The sequence below is a fragment of the Coloeus monedula genome (assembly GCF_965178545.1).
Source record: "Coloeus monedula genome assembly, chromosome: 3".
Lineage (NCBI taxonomy): Eukaryota > Metazoa > Chordata > Aves > Passeriformes > Corvidae > Coloeus > Coloeus monedula.
In genome coordinates this window covers 55,567,753-55,588,301 of record NC_138783.1, presented here as the reverse complement: position 1 = coordinate 55,588,301, position 20,549 = coordinate 55,567,753, and the positions used below count along the sequence as shown (strand labels likewise).

Here is a 20,549-nt window from a genome sequence, read left to right as displayed (position 1 = left end):
AAAAAATTTTACTGGCCTCATATCAGCCACCACAATTGAGCAACTTTATTCCTCTGTTCCCTGTTCCTCATGGGAAAAAACACAATTGCCTCAGCATTTCCTGCTCATGAAAGTAAGTTGCTCTGCTGTAAACAGAAGAGAGGAAAGAAATCACAAACCAAGCAATACAAATATGTGTACAGGCCCTTCATTAGGTTCTTGCACTTTAACACATACTTGAAGGAAATCTTTCACTACATTTTAAGACTTGTTTCATTACGACATACCATATCTTAGAAAACTAATGATCCCAATTGTCTTTTAAAAATGTAATTTGGTTTGCAGGGTGTCTCAGCTCTTTACCTGAAACGAAAATAAACATGCCTGATGTGCTAAAGCTCACCTGAAGAACAGACACTGCAGGGTGCAGCCACTGCCAGTTTTGAGTGGGTTTTGCCTCATTTGTGTCAACCTCTGACTAACATACTCCAAACCCCAAATCACTGCTGAACTGAGAGTATTTGTGAGGCATCATTATTACTTATCTAGATCTAACACCTTTCTGAGCCATCTCCTACTACGTCAGTGTTTCACTGACCTTGAGGTCAGTCCCTGTCATACAGAACAGCAGGAACTGAATTTCAGTGATAACTACAGCTCACATTAAGTTTTGCAGTCAGTATGCACCAAGGCTGCCAATGTCTATCCAGACAGGCTGGAACAGCCAGGCTTCAAACTAAATCTAGGGCTGAACTCTTCCTTTCTCAGGTGTTCAGCACTTCAACTGCCATGCAACTTGCTGGGAAGAAGAGACAGGTGATGTCTCCTCCTCCCCCTTGGCCCCAGCCTCTGTTCACTAGGCAGGTTGAGCTGCACCTTTTTCTCTTCCCTATCTGCCCTCACAAGATGAAAACCGCCTGACACATCTTTCTCAAAACACCAGCCAGTACAGACGTTTTCTTATGCTGCAGCTTCCCTTGATTGGGATACAGCTGATACTGAACACACCACCTGCAGCGACAGCCTCTGGCAGGCAAAGAGGTTAATCAGGCAGACTGAAATCAGGATTTAGAAGCAAACCTTAGTACACTGAAGCACAGGTTCCTCACTCCAAAATAGCAGCAATTCACTACCTTCTGCCTGCAGCCCCCACACACCTCAAAGGTGAGCAGTTGCTTCATGCACGTCCTACACTGACTTTCTCTTTTGTTTGTATCAGCTTGACATTTGAATTTAAGTAGTTTTCAATAGTATACTCTTAGCTTGCAATTAAGCCTCCATTAAATCCAGGGCTACTTTTTCATCTGCACATGGTAAGAAGCCAGCTAGCTACTTGAAGTCTAGCAATTTCACTTCCCTGAAATCGGAGTCTTCCTCCTTGCTGCAGGGAGTTTTTTCAGTGTTAATAAACAGGCCTTCCCCCACATTAAATGCATTAGACTCGTTAGTAGTTTGAATCACAGCTTTATTCCCAACTCCTCCAGAGCTTCATTTTTTGTATTTTTCTTCCCAACTGTTCAACGTTGGAATCTAGCATAAGAATTGTTTTAACCAAATTTGACTACATCCCCTAACAGTATCTATACTACCACTACCTAAAATCCTACTGTTTTTCCATGAAGGTCAACTATTTCACCAAAGTATCACAGTAGAAAGTGGATTAATACATTAAACAGAAATTGGTGGAGTAGACAACACATTAAAAAAATATATACTTAGTATTTTAGGAAGTCATTTAACACTTAATATTTAGGAAGTAGGTTTGACCCTTAACTTTTACCAGAACTGTGTTCAAGCACATTGGCCACAAAGTGCCCTGAGTCCAACACTTGGGAGTTGCTGCAGAACACGAGACCAGCTAATTTCTGAATTTCAAGATTGGTAGTGGTTACACTACTCTTACAAAAAGACATTTGCTTTCATGGTATTTCAAAAACAGTTACAAAACTCTGCACTGGTACCAATTGCACCAAAAGACAGCAAGTCATCTAATATGAACTACTGTCATTAAAATTTCTGCTCCTCTGAAGCTCTCATCGGTAAGTTGTTTACACATTTTTGATGATTTGATTACATTGTTAGGAATTTTGCTTCTGGCTGTATAGACTAATTTTAGCAAGTCTCCTTTCCTACACACCTTTTGATTATTAATATTGCAATACAGTATGGGTAAGGAGGTTGTCTATAAGGCTTTAAATAGATTCAGATATATCAGCTTTGGGCCTTTAAATTATCAACTACACACCAAATGAATTAACACTCATTGGTTGCAACATGCTTTGATTTAGGCAAAACAGTCTTAAAAATGTTTAAAATATACACATAATTAAAAGGTCCCATAGCACTCTTGTACCTTAATTATGCAATCTCCATATGCCTACTTAGTTTCAAGATACTTACCACAAATCAGTCAATCACTAATTCTGTTTGTTCACCATGTGAAATAACAAGAAATAATGTCTCCAGACCCATCACTGGAAAGGGCCATGCCTGGCACCTATATATACCATATACACTGTCCTGGTCACAGTCCTTCGTATTATTGGTCACACTCTTCCCATGTCTCCCATCCTGTCTGTGCCACCATCTGCAGCCCCTTGCTTCTAATTCCAAAGGGAAATGCCACTTTTTCCAGCTAGGAAGTATTTGGATTACAAATATCCCACATTCATTCCACACCTATTCCCCACAGTTAAAAGAATACTATGGGCTTTAGGAATACCCTAATTGCAAAACACTGCTTTGACAAGTCTGCTACTTGTAAATACATTACTGAGAATGTCAGTATTTTACATTCCTCTCAAAGATCGACATGACTTTGCCTTGGCTCCCTCTCCCCTACTCAGTTACATTTAACAATTCAAACAGGGTACAAGCAAATTCTGGATCAACAGCAGGATCTAGGTTTGCCTCCATTCCACTACAGATTTGTGTGAAAAGAACATTTCCATTTAACATTAGCAGTTTACAAAGACTTCAAAGTAAATAAAGACAGCTAAAAGCAAACCCACACACTAAAAATTAATTATATTCTCTAAATTATTCAATGCTTTACAGATGTATTCAAACTAGTTATCTCTGCAATTCAATTCAAGGCTACAGAATAAAAGCAATTCCAAGCATACCCACAAGCACAATTTAGCATGCTGGATCAACAGCACACAGTATTAAGCTGTGAGAGAACAACTAGGCTCAAAAATAATCCTGTTTAAATTTGGAGAGAGTTTTATTTCTGCTAATTTTCTTTATTACCGCCAAAAAAACTACTGAAATACACCATGCTAGTCTGAAGTTTTTTCATTTAATACCCCACTTCTTCATAACCACATACATTGACTTCCCACCTTTCATATAATCCTTTTAAGTTCGTAGATCATAACTATATGATTTCCCATTCTGAAATCCACAAAGGTGGCTTCATTATTTCCAGATAAAACTACACTATCATTAGCCAAGAAAATAACATTTTAAACAAAAAAGCCTACAAAATAAAAACAAAAAAATGAGCGCTCATTTGGAAACTAAATGGTAAATGGATCTTCATACAAGTTCCGAGTTCAATGTAATGTGAAAATCAAGTAAGGTGACAAACAAAAGGTTATTTGTTAGTACAAGCAGTATTCCCCCAAGAAGCAACAATTTCCCACGTATTTATTTGTGCAGAGATGAGTTACATTTTAGCAAGATGTTATACGCATGATATCTGTCCAAGCTTTTCAACAAGAGTTCATGTGGTTTCATCCACACAGTGCATTTCAGGGAGGAAAAAAATTAATATATGTGACACTATAACTTTACTCCTAAAAAGGCTTTAGTTTGCTGTCTTAAATTATGGCTTAATCCCTGACTATATGCAATTTATCAAAATGGTAACACATAAAAGAAAGACAGTAAAAGTTTTGGGAGATATTTTACTAATGTACAATTTTATTAGCGATGTACAATAGACTTTTTAATTCTCTATTTATCCTGTCTCCTTGAAGCTTAGTAAATGCTTGTTTGTATATAAAACTACACAATGCCTTTTTGTGAGGACCAGAAATTGTGAAAATCTAAGTGCTACAGTATATTTTGTAGTGATTTAACACGTTGTCCAGAAGAGTTACCAGACACTTCAATGAAGGACTTCTAAAAATATTTCTGATCAAGTTCAAATATAAGTTCATAAATAGTGATTGGTTTGCTCATGTCCATTATACTGCTAAGTACAAATGTCTCCAACATAAAATACCGTTTCAATATATTTCTCCACATGGACAATTAGATAATCCAGCCATATTTACTTCTAAACAAGGCTAATACAAATTTACAAGCAAAGTAACTTCAAAATTTATTCAGAATAATTATTTTTCAACCAGAAGCTTTACTTTGGACAACGCGGAAGTATATTGCAAGTGACATTCTGCAGCAGAAGCTGGAGGCTTGAGAATAACAACTAAGAAAGACTAAATATCAGCAATACACACTTTTACAAGAATTCTGACCATTCTGAATGTTAACATCAAAGACCAGATGCTTCAGTTTGTGCGCCTGTCAATCAAAACCTCCACACAAAAGAAAAATTTAAAATTTCCCACAGAACACAGTATTTCAGAGAACATTTTAGACACTGGCATGACATTTCCCAGATCAAATTGGCAACTGAAATTTAACATCCACCTGAGCTTGTTTTGCTAAGCTTACTATTTCAGACAGCTTCACCACCTGAAAAACAGAAAACAAAAACTTAATTTCAAAACAATCCTAACTTGACTGAGCTGGATCAACCTTTTTAAACAAAGTGACAGCAGGCAACCATCAGTAAGATATTAGAGGGGGTCAGGGGTGGGATTACTATTTAGCTCAGTACTTCTTAATCACTTTTAAATGAAAGATAATCAAGTATTCTAGAAAACATCTCAAGAGTTAAAATAACAAAGTATCTTGACAAAATACTAAAAGTTTTAAAATTTATGTGCCCCCTTGTTATTTTGGGAGGTGTTGAGGTGGCAAGAATCTCACAGGAGATTCTATATATCTAGAAGCTATTTCTCCTCTGAGTTTTTGTTGCAAGCATTTCTGGTTCTTATTTTGATACCTTAAAGAGCCTCATCATCTCCTGCATAACAACTCTAAATCTCTCTGAATTACTTCCTGCTTAGAATTAAATGTTATAACTGACTAAGTGGTTCTTTGGGGAAAAAAATTCCTAAGTTTCCCCATGACACAAAACCCACCAGATATCTTCTAATTTCTTGCTACACATTTCTTGAACAACTTTCTTTTCCACAAACAAACCAAAGCAACACACACACACAAAAATCAGTGTATCTGAACATCTGAATAGCTAATTATCTTAGAAGGCAACATGATGATCACCTATAGTTTTAATCATGCACACTGAAATAGTGGTCGATAAAAGGAAGTGTTACATTGCATTTTTCAGCCACCTCAACTTAAGTATTTTATCCCAATTAATAAATCTAAGCTCTTAGCCATTCTCCTACCAAGGGGAATAGCTAAGACCTGATCATTGATCTGGTTTTGGTTTGTGGGGTTTAATAGCTTCTGACTGCATAGCTGTTCCCCTGACAAACTATGTACTTACTAACTTATAAAATACTTGCTTCAGGCACTGGTAGCAACTGGCACTGGGATTTATCCTAAGCTACCTTTAGTTGATTGAGTGGAGTTTTGACTTTTCAATACTCTGCAACAGATGCTATGTTCTGAACAGAACATTCATAACCGGCTTACCATTTTTTACAGCTTATTCTTATACATTCTTACCATTTTTGCAGCTTCATCCAAGTCATCACATGCAAGGATTTTGAGGCCACTAGCTGTTATTAAAGCTTTGGCATCATCAACTCGTGTACCTTAAGAAACAGATAAAATGCCACTCTTATTGAACAGGAGAGTACTACTACTACTACTGCTACGTCTCATATTTCTAGGAAGCCTGTTCCAAAAGTTAGTGAATAAAACTAGAAAACAACATTAGTAGTTAAAAAGCAGAAGTCTCTTTTTATTAACTTGCCAATCCTCACCATCTAAATTCAAGGTTTGCTTTATTTCTCCGTTGACTTCAACTCACAGATAACTTGCTACACAATATAGAAGCTCAATAACACCTGTCAATTAGGTATAAATTTATTCAAATATATATGAAGCACACTCACCTTGCAACCGTACCACAATAGGGATTTTTAGCTCCAAATCCTTTACTGCCATAACGATGCCTTGTGCTATAACATCACATCTCATAATGCCACCAAAAATATTTACCAGAATAGCCAGTACCTACAGAATCAACGACAATATTCATGTTAAAAATGGCCAGAGACACATCAGATGAAAGCAGCACACAGCCTTCAGCCTAAGGATAATTCAAGCTCTTTAAGTGCATTAAAGGACTCTGCAAAAGACAGAACATTTCTGTTCTATGGAACATCAGCAACCAAAGTACAGTTCTATAGAGTCACATACAGCAGAGCAGTTACTTCAGGAAACTGTTAACTATTTATCTTTCCATGTCTAACAGTACTCCAGCAGAGGTACCCCCCCACACCAGTAACTCCACATACTGAAGAAACTAAAAGACACAGGAAATTTTAAAAACTCATACACAAGGCCCTGTTTACACAGCTTACTTAAAAGCCAGCATCCTTAGAAATACGCTATCTGAAATACATTTTATTCAGGAGGATTAAGTCACCAGTTAAGAGAACTCAAGTGGTAGAAAGGAAGGGTAAAAAGAACCATGGTCAGAGGTGAAAGATGAAACAAAGCAGGAACCAAAATGAGTAGGCAGCCTTAGATGACAAAATAAACTCAACAAAACATTCCTGTGCAACTGGTTCATAAACAGTAACTTGGTTATCTTCCAATTAGACTAGCTCATCTGTGTGACTTTGTTCTTGCTCCTGCTACCAATGGGCAACTTAGGCTGGCTCCCCAGAAGGCTGTTCCAAACAGCCCCTGAACCAAACCCTGAGTGCAGTCCATGGCACCAGCAGGCTGCACTGCTCTGTGACTTTCAGCACCAGGAATCCCAGCTATAGCAGTTTTTTCATAAAATAGTGAGCAACTGAAAGAAGGCAGAAAGGAAAAGTTGTATTAAGAAGCCTGTTTGGACACCCTCTGTCCGTGCATCAGCAGAGAATTTGCACTGTAAAAACTCATCCCAAATCAGCAACCCTCAGATTCTACCTTGTTTCTTCTCTCTGTAATTCAGGTGCTCTGTGACTGTGTCCCTCACTGTTCCCTCAATTTGCTGGAAAAATGTGAAGAAAGAACAAGTCTTACAAGGAGTGGCTGATGGAGCTGGGAGAAAAGGAGGCTCAGGGGGGTCCTTTTCACTCTCTACAGCTGCCTGAAAGGATGCAGCAAGGTGGGGTTGTCTCTCCTCCCAAGTAACAAGCAGTAAGACAAGAAGGAATGGCTTCAAGTTGCACCAGGGGAGTTTTAGATTGGATACTGGGAAAAATTTCTTCCCCAAAAGGGATGTTAATCACTGGCACAGGTTGCTCAAGAGGTGGTTGAGTCACCAACCCTGAAGGTATTTAAGACTTGTAGACGTGGTGCTCAGAGACATGGTTTAGCGCAGGACTGGGCAATGTTTGACTTACGGTTAGACTCAATTTTAAAGGTCTTTTCCAATCTAAATGATTAAATGATTCTATAACACTCTTGGAGGGTGTTAAAGATCCTGCACTGGATAATAAGTCTTTCCAATGAGAAAGAGACTAAGCTCCTCTGGAACATCACTCACTATTTGTTTCTGGCCCTTTCCAAAGACAAGCAAGTGGCACACAAAATTCTGGTGCAAAAGTAGCATATCGTTAGCAGGTCTCGCAAGTCACTCCCACATTTACGCCTTTTTAAATAATTTTATTTTTAAAAAGCCCCAAACTGCCAAGTTCCCACTGGGATAAGCATCTCTATGTAGACCACCATACTATTTTTGTGGAAAAGCTGTTCCTCTAAGTTTCAACCAATTTATTATTTTAATAATATTCAAGCATTTCTGATAAACTTTTAGTAGGATAAACATTAAAGCCTTTCCAAGCCCATTACAAAGTTATTTTATCCTACATTACATATAATCAGTACCTTAGAAACTTGTTTGTGCACAGCACAGCAAATATTCATCTCTACAACTCTGCAAAACACAGAGCCAGCAGTAAAACTGGTCCAAAAGAAAAAAAAGTGGAAAACCATCTGAATACTGCTTTCTATTTAAAGAGTAAACAGTATGAGTTTGACTCCAAGATTTCTGTAAACATTCAAATACAGCTGTAACTTCAACCAGAACACACAAAACTGTCCACTCAGTACACAGCCAAAGAACCTGTTTTTTAAAAAGGTAAAAAAATTCAATAGATTTTCAGGCCTCCTTCATCTGCACCAGGATTAAGCCAAGATTTTCATCTTCTTTCTCTCTAGTTCTGTGCTTATAAAAACATGTTTTCTGGAGAACATGCACTAAGCATTGTCTTCCACATCATAGCCTGTTTTACCACTGCATAGGACCTTGATATGCCAACTCTTCCCTCACCTTTTTATCAGAGGTAATAAGCTTAAAGGCTTCTGTCACTTGCTGCACTGTAGCACCACCACCAACATCAAGGAAGTTTGCTGGAGTTCCGCCGTGAAGTTTAATTATATCCATTGTGGCCATAGCTAAACCAGCACCATTGACTATATGAGAATAAAGATAGCATTTAGGAATTCAGTTTATAAATCCATTAGGTCATTTAAAATTCATTAAATAGTACATACCTAAGCAGCCTATGTTTCCATCCAATCCTATATAGTTGAGATCTGCTTTTGCAGCATCCTTGTCTCTTTGGTCTTCCTGTGTCCAGTCCTGCATATCAAAGATCTTCTTCTGACGATAGGCAGAATTGCTGTCAAAGTTTATCTTTGCATCCATACACATCACTGAAAGGGAAAAAACCCCATCATTTAACATTAGAGTAACAACTCAACTGCTTCATGAATGTGTTCAAGTATGTTAAGTCAAACTTGGCAGCTAGGTCATGCAGTCCAAACACAAAGGTTTGCTAAAAAGACACATTTAGCACTGCCAATAAATACAAGATTCTCTCCAGTTTCCCCATATAATCAGTTATGCACAAAAAGGGAAGATAACTATTTCTTGAGACACTCTAAACCCAAAAAAGCTTAGAACAAGCTGTTCGATAAATCTGGGCAAATTATGCTTTCTCAGATTACGCTGCAGCCTGGAAAAGAGCAGGGATGGGGGGGAATGCACCACCACAAGTAATTAGCATAAAATTAATCCCTACAGAAGGTCTCTGATTTGAGGTTTTTTAATCCATCTTAAGTTTTTGCTTTTAGAACAAATATATATAATGTGTGTGCATGAATGTAAGCACACAGAAACACAATGAAGAAGTCTCTGAGTTGGAAGAAAAAGTGTCAGGAAAAAACACTAAAATAAATTTACGTAGATTTAACAAGCAGAAAATATACAGTATTCTTTACATCAGAACTAAGTTTCTGTCTGTACAAATGTATCACTTCATTTCTATCCCTCAGTGAAAATGATATAAAAATGACAAGGCACAAGAAACAGATGGGAGAGACTGGTCTATACTGATCATTAAAGCACTATTAAAAAAAAAAAAAAACAACCACACAAAAAAACCACCCCAGTAAGAGTAATTATACACTTTGATGAAAGAGCTACATTCATATTTAAATTTCAAACTGTTGTATCTGAATTCAATTACAAATACTCTCTACAGCCTTATTTTTTGTAGAGGGGAATTGGCTGTGATTGAACATTAAATTGAACATAAATTGAACTATTCTGCAATTGGATATGCTAAAAACCTGATAAACATCACGATATTACTTAAACCCCTACAGTCTTTCAATACATCACATTCCATCAGTTATTCTAATGCTTGAGTCACAAAGGCAGGAGATTTCTAGAAGGTGCTACTATTCTGGTTACCTTTACAGTATCAATTTTGGACGGCTCAAGTTTCAATTCATGAGTTTTGAAAAGACCTGATTTCCAGGAATGCCTTATTGTGGGTAGATGTGCTCTTTTTTAAAAAATAAATTTAAATTAAAAAAGGAAGTCACTTAAGATCATACTTAGCAATTAAGAGCAGATTTCTACTATATTTAGATTCTCAAATTTATCTGCTTTATTAATGCTTTTCAACATCCCATGTTAATGCTAACTCCTCTTGCTGTATACAGCTGAAGTTTTAGCAGCGTGAAGCAACCAAGATTTACAAAAACATCAAGGTGTTACATCAACAGTATGACTAAGAAACATTACCAACTCCTGATGCATCTTCCACCATAGGATTTATTTCTATCATGGTAGCATCATATTTCAGAAAGAGATTATATAATTTGATCATATTTTCAGCTGCTTCATCCACCAGATTAGGAGGAAATCCCATTTTCTGGGCAAGCTGAAAGTAAAAGAATGGTTATTGGTTAATTCATGTTAGAGGTGTCTCAGTTTAGCTTTTATTTCAGTTTCAATTGAATTTGTAGATGTAGAACCTGTACTGTCCACCATCAGGAAAGAACCAAACTCACTCTTAGGTTTGAACAGATTGTTTTCAATACAGAACACTGCCTTATCCTAAAAAAGAACTAATAAAAACTTATTATGATATGCCTTTACATAGCTGTATAAAAGCTAGATAAAGCACTGCCATGTAGTTGGATTTACATTGATTTACCTGAAAATACTTAAGTATCTATTTCAAATCTGCTTCAAACAAGGGTTTAAGACAACTCCGCAGGTTGCATGCACACACTCCTTACAAAAATTAGAAGCAATCCTCCCATGCTTAGTAATGTGTACTTTCCCACATTAACAATTACCCTAACAGCTTGCTCCTTTTTTATGCCTTCTACTATATCGATGGGTTCCTTAATTATCGCCTCAGGATTCTCTGCAGCAACATCTTCAATATTAACACCACCCTGAGAACTGCCTATCAGCACAGGACCCTAGAACAAAGAGGAAAAAAAAGAAGCATAAGTAATTTTATACCACACAATTGAAACTTAATTCTTCCCCTAAGATACCTCACAGCAATAAAACCTTTTTTGTTGAAAAATTTTTAATTTGGACATTTTTCTTGTATGCTCTGAAGAGCGTGTTACTATCTACTCAATACATCCACATAAAACCTTTTAATAATACTTTCCAAATGCCAAGGTGTGCGTTAGGTCCACTTTCTTTTAACAAGGAAAAATTTCCTTCGTAAAGTAAAAGCAGAGCAATTAACACAGATATACTAGTTTTAGATTTTGATAAAAGATTCAACTTCATAATCACACACATTTTATCTTTTAGGTATCACTAGAGAAAAAATCACATTCTCACCCCCACCTTCTTCACTCACCCCTACACAAAGATCAAATTTCAGGCACTCATTTATTCATTCTGCCATGCCCCAACTCCAAGGATGAATGGAGGTCTGCAGAAATTAGTGATAAATTACTGCAAACCATACCTGTTCAGTATGATCACAACATTCAGTAACTAAAGCCTTCACTCAAAGTAAGTCATAGCAAAACAAAACAGCACTCAATTATTCCTTAATAAAAGAAATTAAGAAACCAGAATTGATAGCATTTGCAGCTGAGTTTATTTTTAAAAAAGCTATCTAAACCTCAACAAAAACATCAAGGACTCACTACCATGGAACCTAAAAATCTCTCCTCCAGTTCACAGTAAAGACATACTTGGATCCCTTCAGGCAACCTTCCCTTATCACCACCCATGCATGGATTATGACCCATGGGTATACTAAGGCAGCATCTCCTATCAGCAGAACTCTTGAGGATTAAACAGTCTTATAACTGTTGACAGTTAATTATAGAAAACGTGACCCTGGTTCAGAGAACATGCTTAATAACCACACCACCCCCCTCCCATTATCATCCTTCCAAATGGAAATATATACCCAGCAAATTATCTTGCATCTAATAGCAAGATATGACCCAATTAATATTTTCGGATAGTCTTACCTTGAACTGTCAGTAAGCTACAAACTGATCATAAAATAACTCATTGTTCCATAGAACTGATTAAAGTGAACAGTTTTGCTTAAAACACAAACCCCTGTTGGTGAATAATATTCAAGCAATAAAGTTCCAGTTTCAGCTGACTATTTTAATCATTTTTCCTCTCCTTAAAGGAAGAAGTTTGCAACATCAGGAATAAACACTGTGTACTATTCAACCTTCACACTTCCTTCTTTTGAAAGGCACTTCCTCATCCTAAGCGTCCTATACAAGTTATAATAATTACAAGCACATCTAAAAAAATGACTTACAGCAGTAAAAACAATGCACATCCCTATCAAAAGGCAACAACCCACACAGTATGCTCAATACATGCTAATAAGATTTATCTTTTATACAACAGCAGGAACAAGTCATGAAAACGTTTCCCTTCTTTATCTAATTTGCTTAAATCAGTTACAGTCAATTTTATTTCCATAAGCATCCTTGCTTATTGCTTACACAATTTTAAGAGTCTAAAATCCATTCATTCACAGCATTTTAATGCCACCTTGTGGTGCGTACAGTAACACTTGAATCTTCCCTGCTCTACTCCAGCACACATCACAGTGGAGGTGCCCAAGTCACATAATTCAATACAGCTGCTACTTTCCTATCAAAAAGAACACTACAGAGGAAGAAAAAGGAATAAATACAATATTTAATTCCTAATACTGCTACCAAAAAAGAAATAACAGTAAGACTAGTTTTCTCACTCCTCCATAGAAAATTATTTCATGTTTATTTCACATCATGCCAGATATACTCCTCTCATTACCAACCAGTGCCTCTGCAAACTCCTAAGCACCTGAACAGACCAGACCCACTTTTTCTAAGCTTCAGAAAATGAAGTTCCAAGAACCGCTGTACCCTGGCTTCATTACAGTTATTTAGCAATTCATGTTCCATGCTCCAAATAGAACGCTTGTCTGTCAGAAAAACTGACACATTTCAGTAACCACATTTGAATTGTAGCCTAAAAAACTACATACCCACCCATACAGCCCATACATGCAGAAAAGACTGGCTTTCATTTTCCTGAAAGCCCTGAAGACAGACCTCTAGGCCCAAATCTTCTCACCCATTCCTGAAGAGCATTAGCATAAGAAAGCTACTAGCACTCTCAAAATCGAGGGACACACCAGTGCACTTCTCAGAACCTTCTCACACTGGAGAAAAAGGATGTTGGATTTATGCATGACCATTTGCTCTTCTAAAACACTTTTACTTGTCTTGTTTCTGACACTCAAAAATAGGGTGTACATGTACATGCACACATATAGCTGTGTTTTTAAACCAAGTTTTACAATCTGGTAGGCAAATGCAAATTAAAACCAAAATGAAAACTAACCCCTTATTCTACCCATCTCCCCTTTGGCCATGTGACTCTGGGTTTCAGTTGGGGCTACCAATACTCATTTATTATTCTGTAAATGTAAATTGTAGCATTACATCTTTAACACATTTTAAAACAGAGGCAATCATATAGTCAGATATACTAGAAAACAAAATTTCACTTGTGTACTTCTGATTTTCTAAAGCAAGTGAACAATACAGTAAACAGTTTTGTTGATTGCTTTTAAATTCAGTTGTTACAAGTTAATTAGCTGACTTCTATTTCTAATATTACTCACTTGAAAAGACCTTTCCATTGTTATTGCAAAATAGTATTCTCTCCTGGGATATCTGCGCTCACAGATAAATACTTGATTGCATATCCTGCCCTTCTCTCCTGTCTGCTTGGTAAACAACTTCTTTCCAATCATTTGGGAGGAGACAGCTTTTGCTTCTTCTGGACTAGAATAAAAGAAGCTCAGAATGTGACAAAGAAACTGCTGTAAAAACAGAAGTAGCATTAAAAAAGTCTTATCTAATTTTTGTTATTTTTAATGCTAATAATTAAAACACTGGTTTTAAAGAAAGCAATAGGTTCAATCCACAATGTGAAACGTTGAACTTTTTTCACTTGGTTGGATAATTTAGAAAGAACTTACGAAAAAACTATTTTCACTCCTCCTTTGAGGCCACCTTCAAATGTTCCTTTCCCTCTACCACCAGCTAAAACCTGTGCTTTTACCACAAGATCCTTTGAACCTAGAACAAAAGAAAACCCAAAAATTTGTCATCTGTGACTATTAAAACAAATTGCTTCAGGTAGAATAACAAAGGCTCCTTTAATTTTATCCCCCCTTCTCCATGCCCACCATTCAAAACACAAACATATGAATCAAAGATTATATTGTCATTCACATAGATTATCCAAAAATCTTAAATAATCCACAAATTGCAGCTTTAGGCTGTTCTGTGAACAAACCTTGGTGAGTTAGTATCCAAAAACGCTGGTGTTCTGATACATCTTTAATACATGCTGGAGTCATAGATGATCAAGCCAGGAAGAAATAGTTAGCACCTCACAGATTATTAACATGATGAAACTGAGTATCTGACATAGCACATAATGCAAGGTTTTCCTCCATCAACTGCAAATACCCTGTACCTGTAACCACTACCTTCCCAGCAATGATATATAACCACAAAACTTACCCAAGTCAGCTTGCCAGGTCCACTCTGGCTTCCATCCAGCAGAGCACTAATGCATAAGCTTGAGCGCTTTGCAGAAGCCAGAGGCCTAAACAAACCCACTATTCTTCCCAGAGTAGACAAAATAAGCCCTTTAGTTGGCTTTAACTGTTTAAAAATCCTTTATAAAATATTCTTCCAAGAAGGGGAAACTGGGCATTTGGTTTTAAAAAGTAAAGCGTGAGACTATAACAAAAATTAACTGGGATATTCTGAACTGTCACTGAAAGACAAAAAAGCAAAGAGAAAGTTTATCAAGTCATTTAGGGCAATAATGGAAAAAAAAACAAGTCCTGAGTTAATTATTCACGTTCACTTACACAGAGTACAGACAGCAGCTAAGACTGCAAGATGTTAACAACTGCCCCATTTGCATTTGTTCAGCACATCCCATCTTTTCTCATGCCACCATCAGCTGAGCCACTGATCTTTCAAAAAGAACTTGCCGTTTCCTTGGATGTTAAAAGGGAACCATGGAAATGCCTAAGAAAAATTACAGTACTCAAGCAAAACTAGCCACTACACATACTGAGGAAGGTTATGACAGACACAAAAATTGCGTTGGTTCCTATTTTGACTTATGTCCTCCCTGGACAGGTGAAACTAAACTCCAACAGTATCACAAGCTAGGGTGGCTGTAAGCAGAAGACTCAAGTTACTCCTCCTTATTAGCTATCTGTTGATTTTACTTTTTGAATGTCTACCTAACAATAGAGCTCTGAACTCACACATGATTTTAGAGTTCTTTTGCACAAGAAGCATGAAGGTTATAAACACACAACTATAGGTAGACTTACTACAGTCTATGCCTCTAATATTTAATTCAGTTCCTGAAGAGAACTATATTTACTGGCAATCAAGTTAATGTATTTTATAGAAGTCACATGAGACAACTTTTATGCAATTACTTTAAGTACAAAGCTTGCTTTCCATTTCCTACACTAAGTCCAGAAGATAAAAGGCTGCTGCTACAGAGAAGTTTTCAGAAAAGCCATGGAAGTTCACCCACAGGCACCTTCTTCGTAGCAATTATTCCTCCTAGCAACAAACGTCAGAATCTGAACAAGTCAAAACAAGATCCCAGCTAAAGGTCTGGTTAAGATCTCAGCTGGTACATCATATTTAGCTCTGAGCAAAAAAGTAAATTGGTCACCAAGATGATCACTGAAATTAAGAGATTCCCTTACAAGAAATGAGCTTTGCACATCCTCAAATCTATCAAAGGAGACAAAAGCAAGAACACAACTACAGTCTTCAGCCATACCTGTAATGGACAGAGCAAGAACACATGATTCACACATCATTCATTCTGGTTTCTGCTCTGCAACAGCCAAAAACAAAAGCCATCTACCAAGAAGTCAGTTTTAAAAAGGTGCAAGAAAAAAAGACCCTGCTTTACACAAAATATAACGACGCCTGCCAGGAGATATGAAGGAAGCATAGAAGAGTCAAAAGGAACTGGGCAGAGGTATTCTCTCTGATAGTCTTAAGACAACAAATATTAAGGCTGAGGGGAAATGAGAAGTAATTGACTGCAGAAAACAGGCAGGCTAAGAATTGCTCTAAATGGTATGCTCTTTTGTACCTGGGCAGAGTAGTGGGCTAAATGAACCACTGCCCTGATCCTAGAAGGTAGTTCTTAAAAATATTATTATTATGCATTATTATATTTTGTCAACATACAGACATGGAAAACAGTGAGAGAAAAACACCTTTTAATTTTTCACAATCAGTTTTGGCTGTAACATCATTGGACTAATCCTTATGCAACAACTGAGTCATTAAATGAGCAGATTACTAATGATCCATAAATTGTTTTCCTCTAGCACTGCAAACTAGCTGCTTGATTGCATAAACAAGTTCAAGGCTCATTTGATCAGTTACGCTGACAAGCAATTAAGCTGCACAGAGGTACCTGAAACAAATTTAAGATAGTACATCCCAAGAAAACCATAACCCATCATGCAGGAAGTTTATTGTTCAATGAACATTTTTTCCCACAGCTCCTATTTAAAATGACTCTAAAACTAGAGGAAGTGTTTGGTCACACACCTCATCTGCAGTGTTCCAGCAGACTGTCACACAATCTGACACAACAAAGAACTGCTGATACACAGCAACCCAAGAAAAAAATTTGGAAACTAGCAGCTACCATAGTTTTCTACTCAGTATCAACAGTTGTGCCCTTGTTTTTCGCTTACATGGCTTTGAAATACTGCTAGGCTTGTGTTTCAATGAAAAATAGCAGTTTCTGCCCTAGAGCAGATATCCAGCAAACACACCATCAGAGAAGTCCCATCCTGCCTCCAGCCCTCAGCTATTCACTCCAGCCTTGTTTCTTGTGCCAGTAGAAGCATTTGTGCTATCATGCCTTGAAGCATATCAGAACAGTGATTCCCTGAAGGCAAAAGCTCGTCCAGCAGACAGACAGTGCTTCTGCAGACTCGTGCACCATGTGACAGGCACACAGGAACTTCAGCGAGTAGGACTTCAGCTTTCAGCAGCAGTAACAAACTGTAAAGCCTTAACACAGGGCACTAGAACACCAGTATAGCTAATGTAGGCAAGGCAAGCTACAGCCCAACGCACGAGTCTCAGAACAAGCATTTGGTAAGCATCACATTTCCACGTTAATGGCAGTCAGCCCTAAAAGCACATATAAGTAAAATAGCCAGAAAAAAAATAAGAAATGCTTAGAAAATTAAGAGTAGATACCAATGAGAACAGGTGTCTGAAATCAGAACACTGACTTATCATTAATCTGTTCAGGACAACAAAAGTCTTATACATTACTAACACTACAGGTTTCACCTTCAACAATGATTTATTAACTAGACACTGAAAGACTTATACAGTCAGTAAACAAAACGATCTTCACTTCTATCAATACTAATATTTATTTTTTGAAAGGAATAATTTCTGATTCTGTAACTTAAGCTTTCAAACTGAGAGAAAGAACAATGCATGCAGGCAAGCAGAAAGACATCCATGTAAAATACAATCTTCTAATAAGCTTATTAAGAGGCAAGAAGGGTCATTGTTCCATTGTATCTCTGAAGGTTTCTGTGCAAGTGGAAAGTCCAATGATTACAGCAGACAGACCTTATTAAAACATTCTGCTTTACAAGTTTCCATTTTGACTTTCGTCAAATCACATTAATTGCCACTTCTCTGCCCAGTACTAACTGTAGCAGAGGTACTGCTTTCCACGTATTACAGACACCTTCAGAATCACTATGCAAGCCTAATCTACTCTGACAAAACAGACAACAGTAAAAGGCAGTGACAGGTTAGTAACACAAGTGTCAATCAAATTCTCATCTACCATTCAACTGCAAACTTATCCTGGGAGAGACAGAGACCTGTAACTTTTGCTTCAGTCTGTATTTCAAAGTTCTTGTACCAGAAGAAGTAACTCTCCATTTATAACACAAGCTAATTTTTTCTTGCTGCACAGATACAAAAAAACTAAGCTTAAACAACACAGATATATTTACTGGCATTAGGAAAATATGGGTTTGTAACTAGCAACAGGAGTATCAACATAAATAATATGCTGACCCTAATTCTGCCAACAGAGCAGAGAATCTCTTCAGAGTACACTGTCTGCGTTTTATTAAGTATAGTTATCGGAATTTCAACTTCAAAATCACATTTTTTTCAGCATTTCAAACTTTCGAGTGTTAGAAGACTCACTGCATGCAAATCGAAAGTATAACTACTGAAATAATTACGTGCCAGGAATCATCACACTTTCACTGAAAGGACCACACCAGTCAGCAGACTGAACAAGATGTTTTGCTGTTACAAAATATTTTCTACACAAATACTTCCTGACATTAATCAACTGCATCAAGTTCGTCATCAGCTCACCAGACAGGTTTGGTTTTGGCTTAAGTCAAGCAATCAAAATACAGAGGTCAAAATTTGAATGTGCTGGTTATACAGGTTTATTTTAATTAGTGAATTATCTTCAACAATATGCTTTGATATTTTAACTTCAAAGGAGTGAAGTGCTATAGGAGAAAGCAAAGGCTGAAGCAAAATGTAAGATTCAGATGCCAAAAAAATAACATTTGCCAGAATGTAAGTAAATGCTTGGTTTCTAAACTACTACTGCTGGTTATCTAGAGATTTTGACCAGGTAAGAAGGACCATAATTACATGATTTTTTTTAACATCTGGGGGATTTCTGCTTAAGTTTGCCACCTTAGATCACCATCTATGTCCTAGAGCAACTTGAATAAAAAGTCTGGAGTTTCAGACAACCTAAAAGACATCAGGTAACATAGGCAGATAAAGGACTAACAAGGAAACTGACAATGGCAAAACAACCAAAAAAATACTAGAAAAGAAAGTATGACAGACATGAGTTTTCACTATCACATAGAATAGAAAACCCCAAAAACTTAAATCACACAGCCAAGGAGGGTGCGGCATACATTAAGGAGAAAACCATCCCAGCTTTTTGCCACAGTACCTGGAATATCTCTTTTGAAGAGCTAATAAAGAAAAACTAGCACTTTACCTAGGAAAATAATTGCACACATTGTACCAAACTTTGATTTCTGACTAAATCAAGCCTGAGATCAAAAATTCTATTTATAACTCTACCCAGGTTTACACATTACTTTTTTAAAGTTTTTTTAACAGATACAAGTTGTATGTTTAGGCAACAGATGGGAAAATAATTAACACTGAAAAGTACTTAAAAGGTTTTAGTAACATTGAAAAGAATCCAAAAGGTCTGAAAAAAACCCATCTATTAATCACAGAACTGTCAGCAGGAAAACAGCCAAACCAATTACTGGAGTCATTCTGTATAAAGCATACCAAAACAGAACATTCTTTATACACCACACAGACATGGAGCTGCACTAGACCTCTTAAACTGCAACAGAAAAAAAGTCTATTTCAGGAGCTTTCAGTCTCCTTTCAAGAACTCTGATGAAGAAAGGTGAAATATTTTGCATTCAATCTCTCAACACCTCCTATTTTATACAGCTTTATATTTTACTAAAATTTGACAGTCTACCACGCACATAAAGCTGTGGGATTCACTACCTGAAAACCGAACAAAACCACCAGAACACAAAAGCTGTTTCAAAATATTAATGTCTTAAAAAGTCTTACTTCTCAAATCATCATGAATAGGAATATATGCTATAAAAAAAAAACCCAGACAAGCACACAATATGTCACTGCCTTCCACTCAATTGTTACCAGAGGAAGGTACCAGGAAGAATCAAAACTTGAATTACAACAATACATAGCACCCACGGAAGTGTGTCTTAACAAACAACGTTCTTCATTTCAAATAGTGCATTCTGCTGAGCTGTCTGCCATCACACTGATCAAGCATCTGCTCACTAAAGTCTTTAGGTTCATTAGTCACGTTCTTAATAACACAAATATCAGCTTCTCAATCAGAACTGGTCACAGTGCTAGCTGGAATGCACACATGGCTACGAGTAAACCATAAACTTGAAGGCAATCAAGTCATGCTGCAGTCTCTTATCAAAGCTTTGAAACAGAACTTACTCAGCTCATTTCTTTAAAATTTAAGTGAGATGCTCATGTAACACTGATTTAGCTACAGACACAGCTAACCTATGATAATCTCTGTTAATGAGAAGTTTGCATTTGCTATACATTGGGATAAAAAGTTACCCATTTCTAAGTGAAGTATTTGCAAAAAGGAAGAAAACCCATGCCAAACTTAACCTTTAGTCAGAAATCTGCTCAGTGTAAATTTACCAGGAACATGTGGATCAGCACTAGGGAAATAGAGCAAAGAGTATTACCAACTGTCTTCATAATGATCTATATAAACTACTGGTAAAACAGTCCAGCATATATAAAGAAACAAAAAATAATTTCATATCTACTGGCAACTACTCCCACACAACAAAAATAAACAATGAGCAGGTGGACCA

At 36.9% G+C, this 20,549-nt stretch overlaps 1 protein-coding gene across 1 annotated transcript in view; it reads right to left on the bottom strand.

Moving 5' to 3' along the window:
* Positions 1-3,886: 3,886 nt before the first annotated feature.
* The window catches only part of SUCLA2 (succinate-CoA ligase ADP-forming subunit beta), a 20,218-nt gene continuing 3,555 nt past the window's right edge, over positions 3,887-20,549 (bottom strand). Inside the window, exons 3-11 of the mRNA XM_082278548.1 lie at positions 14,028-14,127; positions 13,668-13,830; positions 10,843-10,971; positions 10,283-10,421; positions 8,743-8,904; positions 8,519-8,661; positions 6,141-6,261; positions 5,749-5,837; positions 3,887-4,683 (exon numbers count right to left, since the gene is read on the bottom strand). Coding sequence (XP_082134674.1) covers positions 4,609-4,683; positions 5,749-5,837; positions 6,141-6,261; positions 8,519-8,661; positions 8,743-8,904; positions 10,283-10,421; positions 10,843-10,971; positions 13,668-13,830; positions 14,028-14,127 — 1,121 coding nt within the window. The 3' untranslated portion in view covers positions 3,887-4,608. The remainder of the gene's footprint in view (positions 4,684-5,748; positions 5,838-6,140; positions 6,262-8,518; positions 8,662-8,742; positions 8,905-10,282; positions 10,422-10,842; positions 10,972-13,667; positions 13,831-14,027; positions 14,128-20,549) is intronic.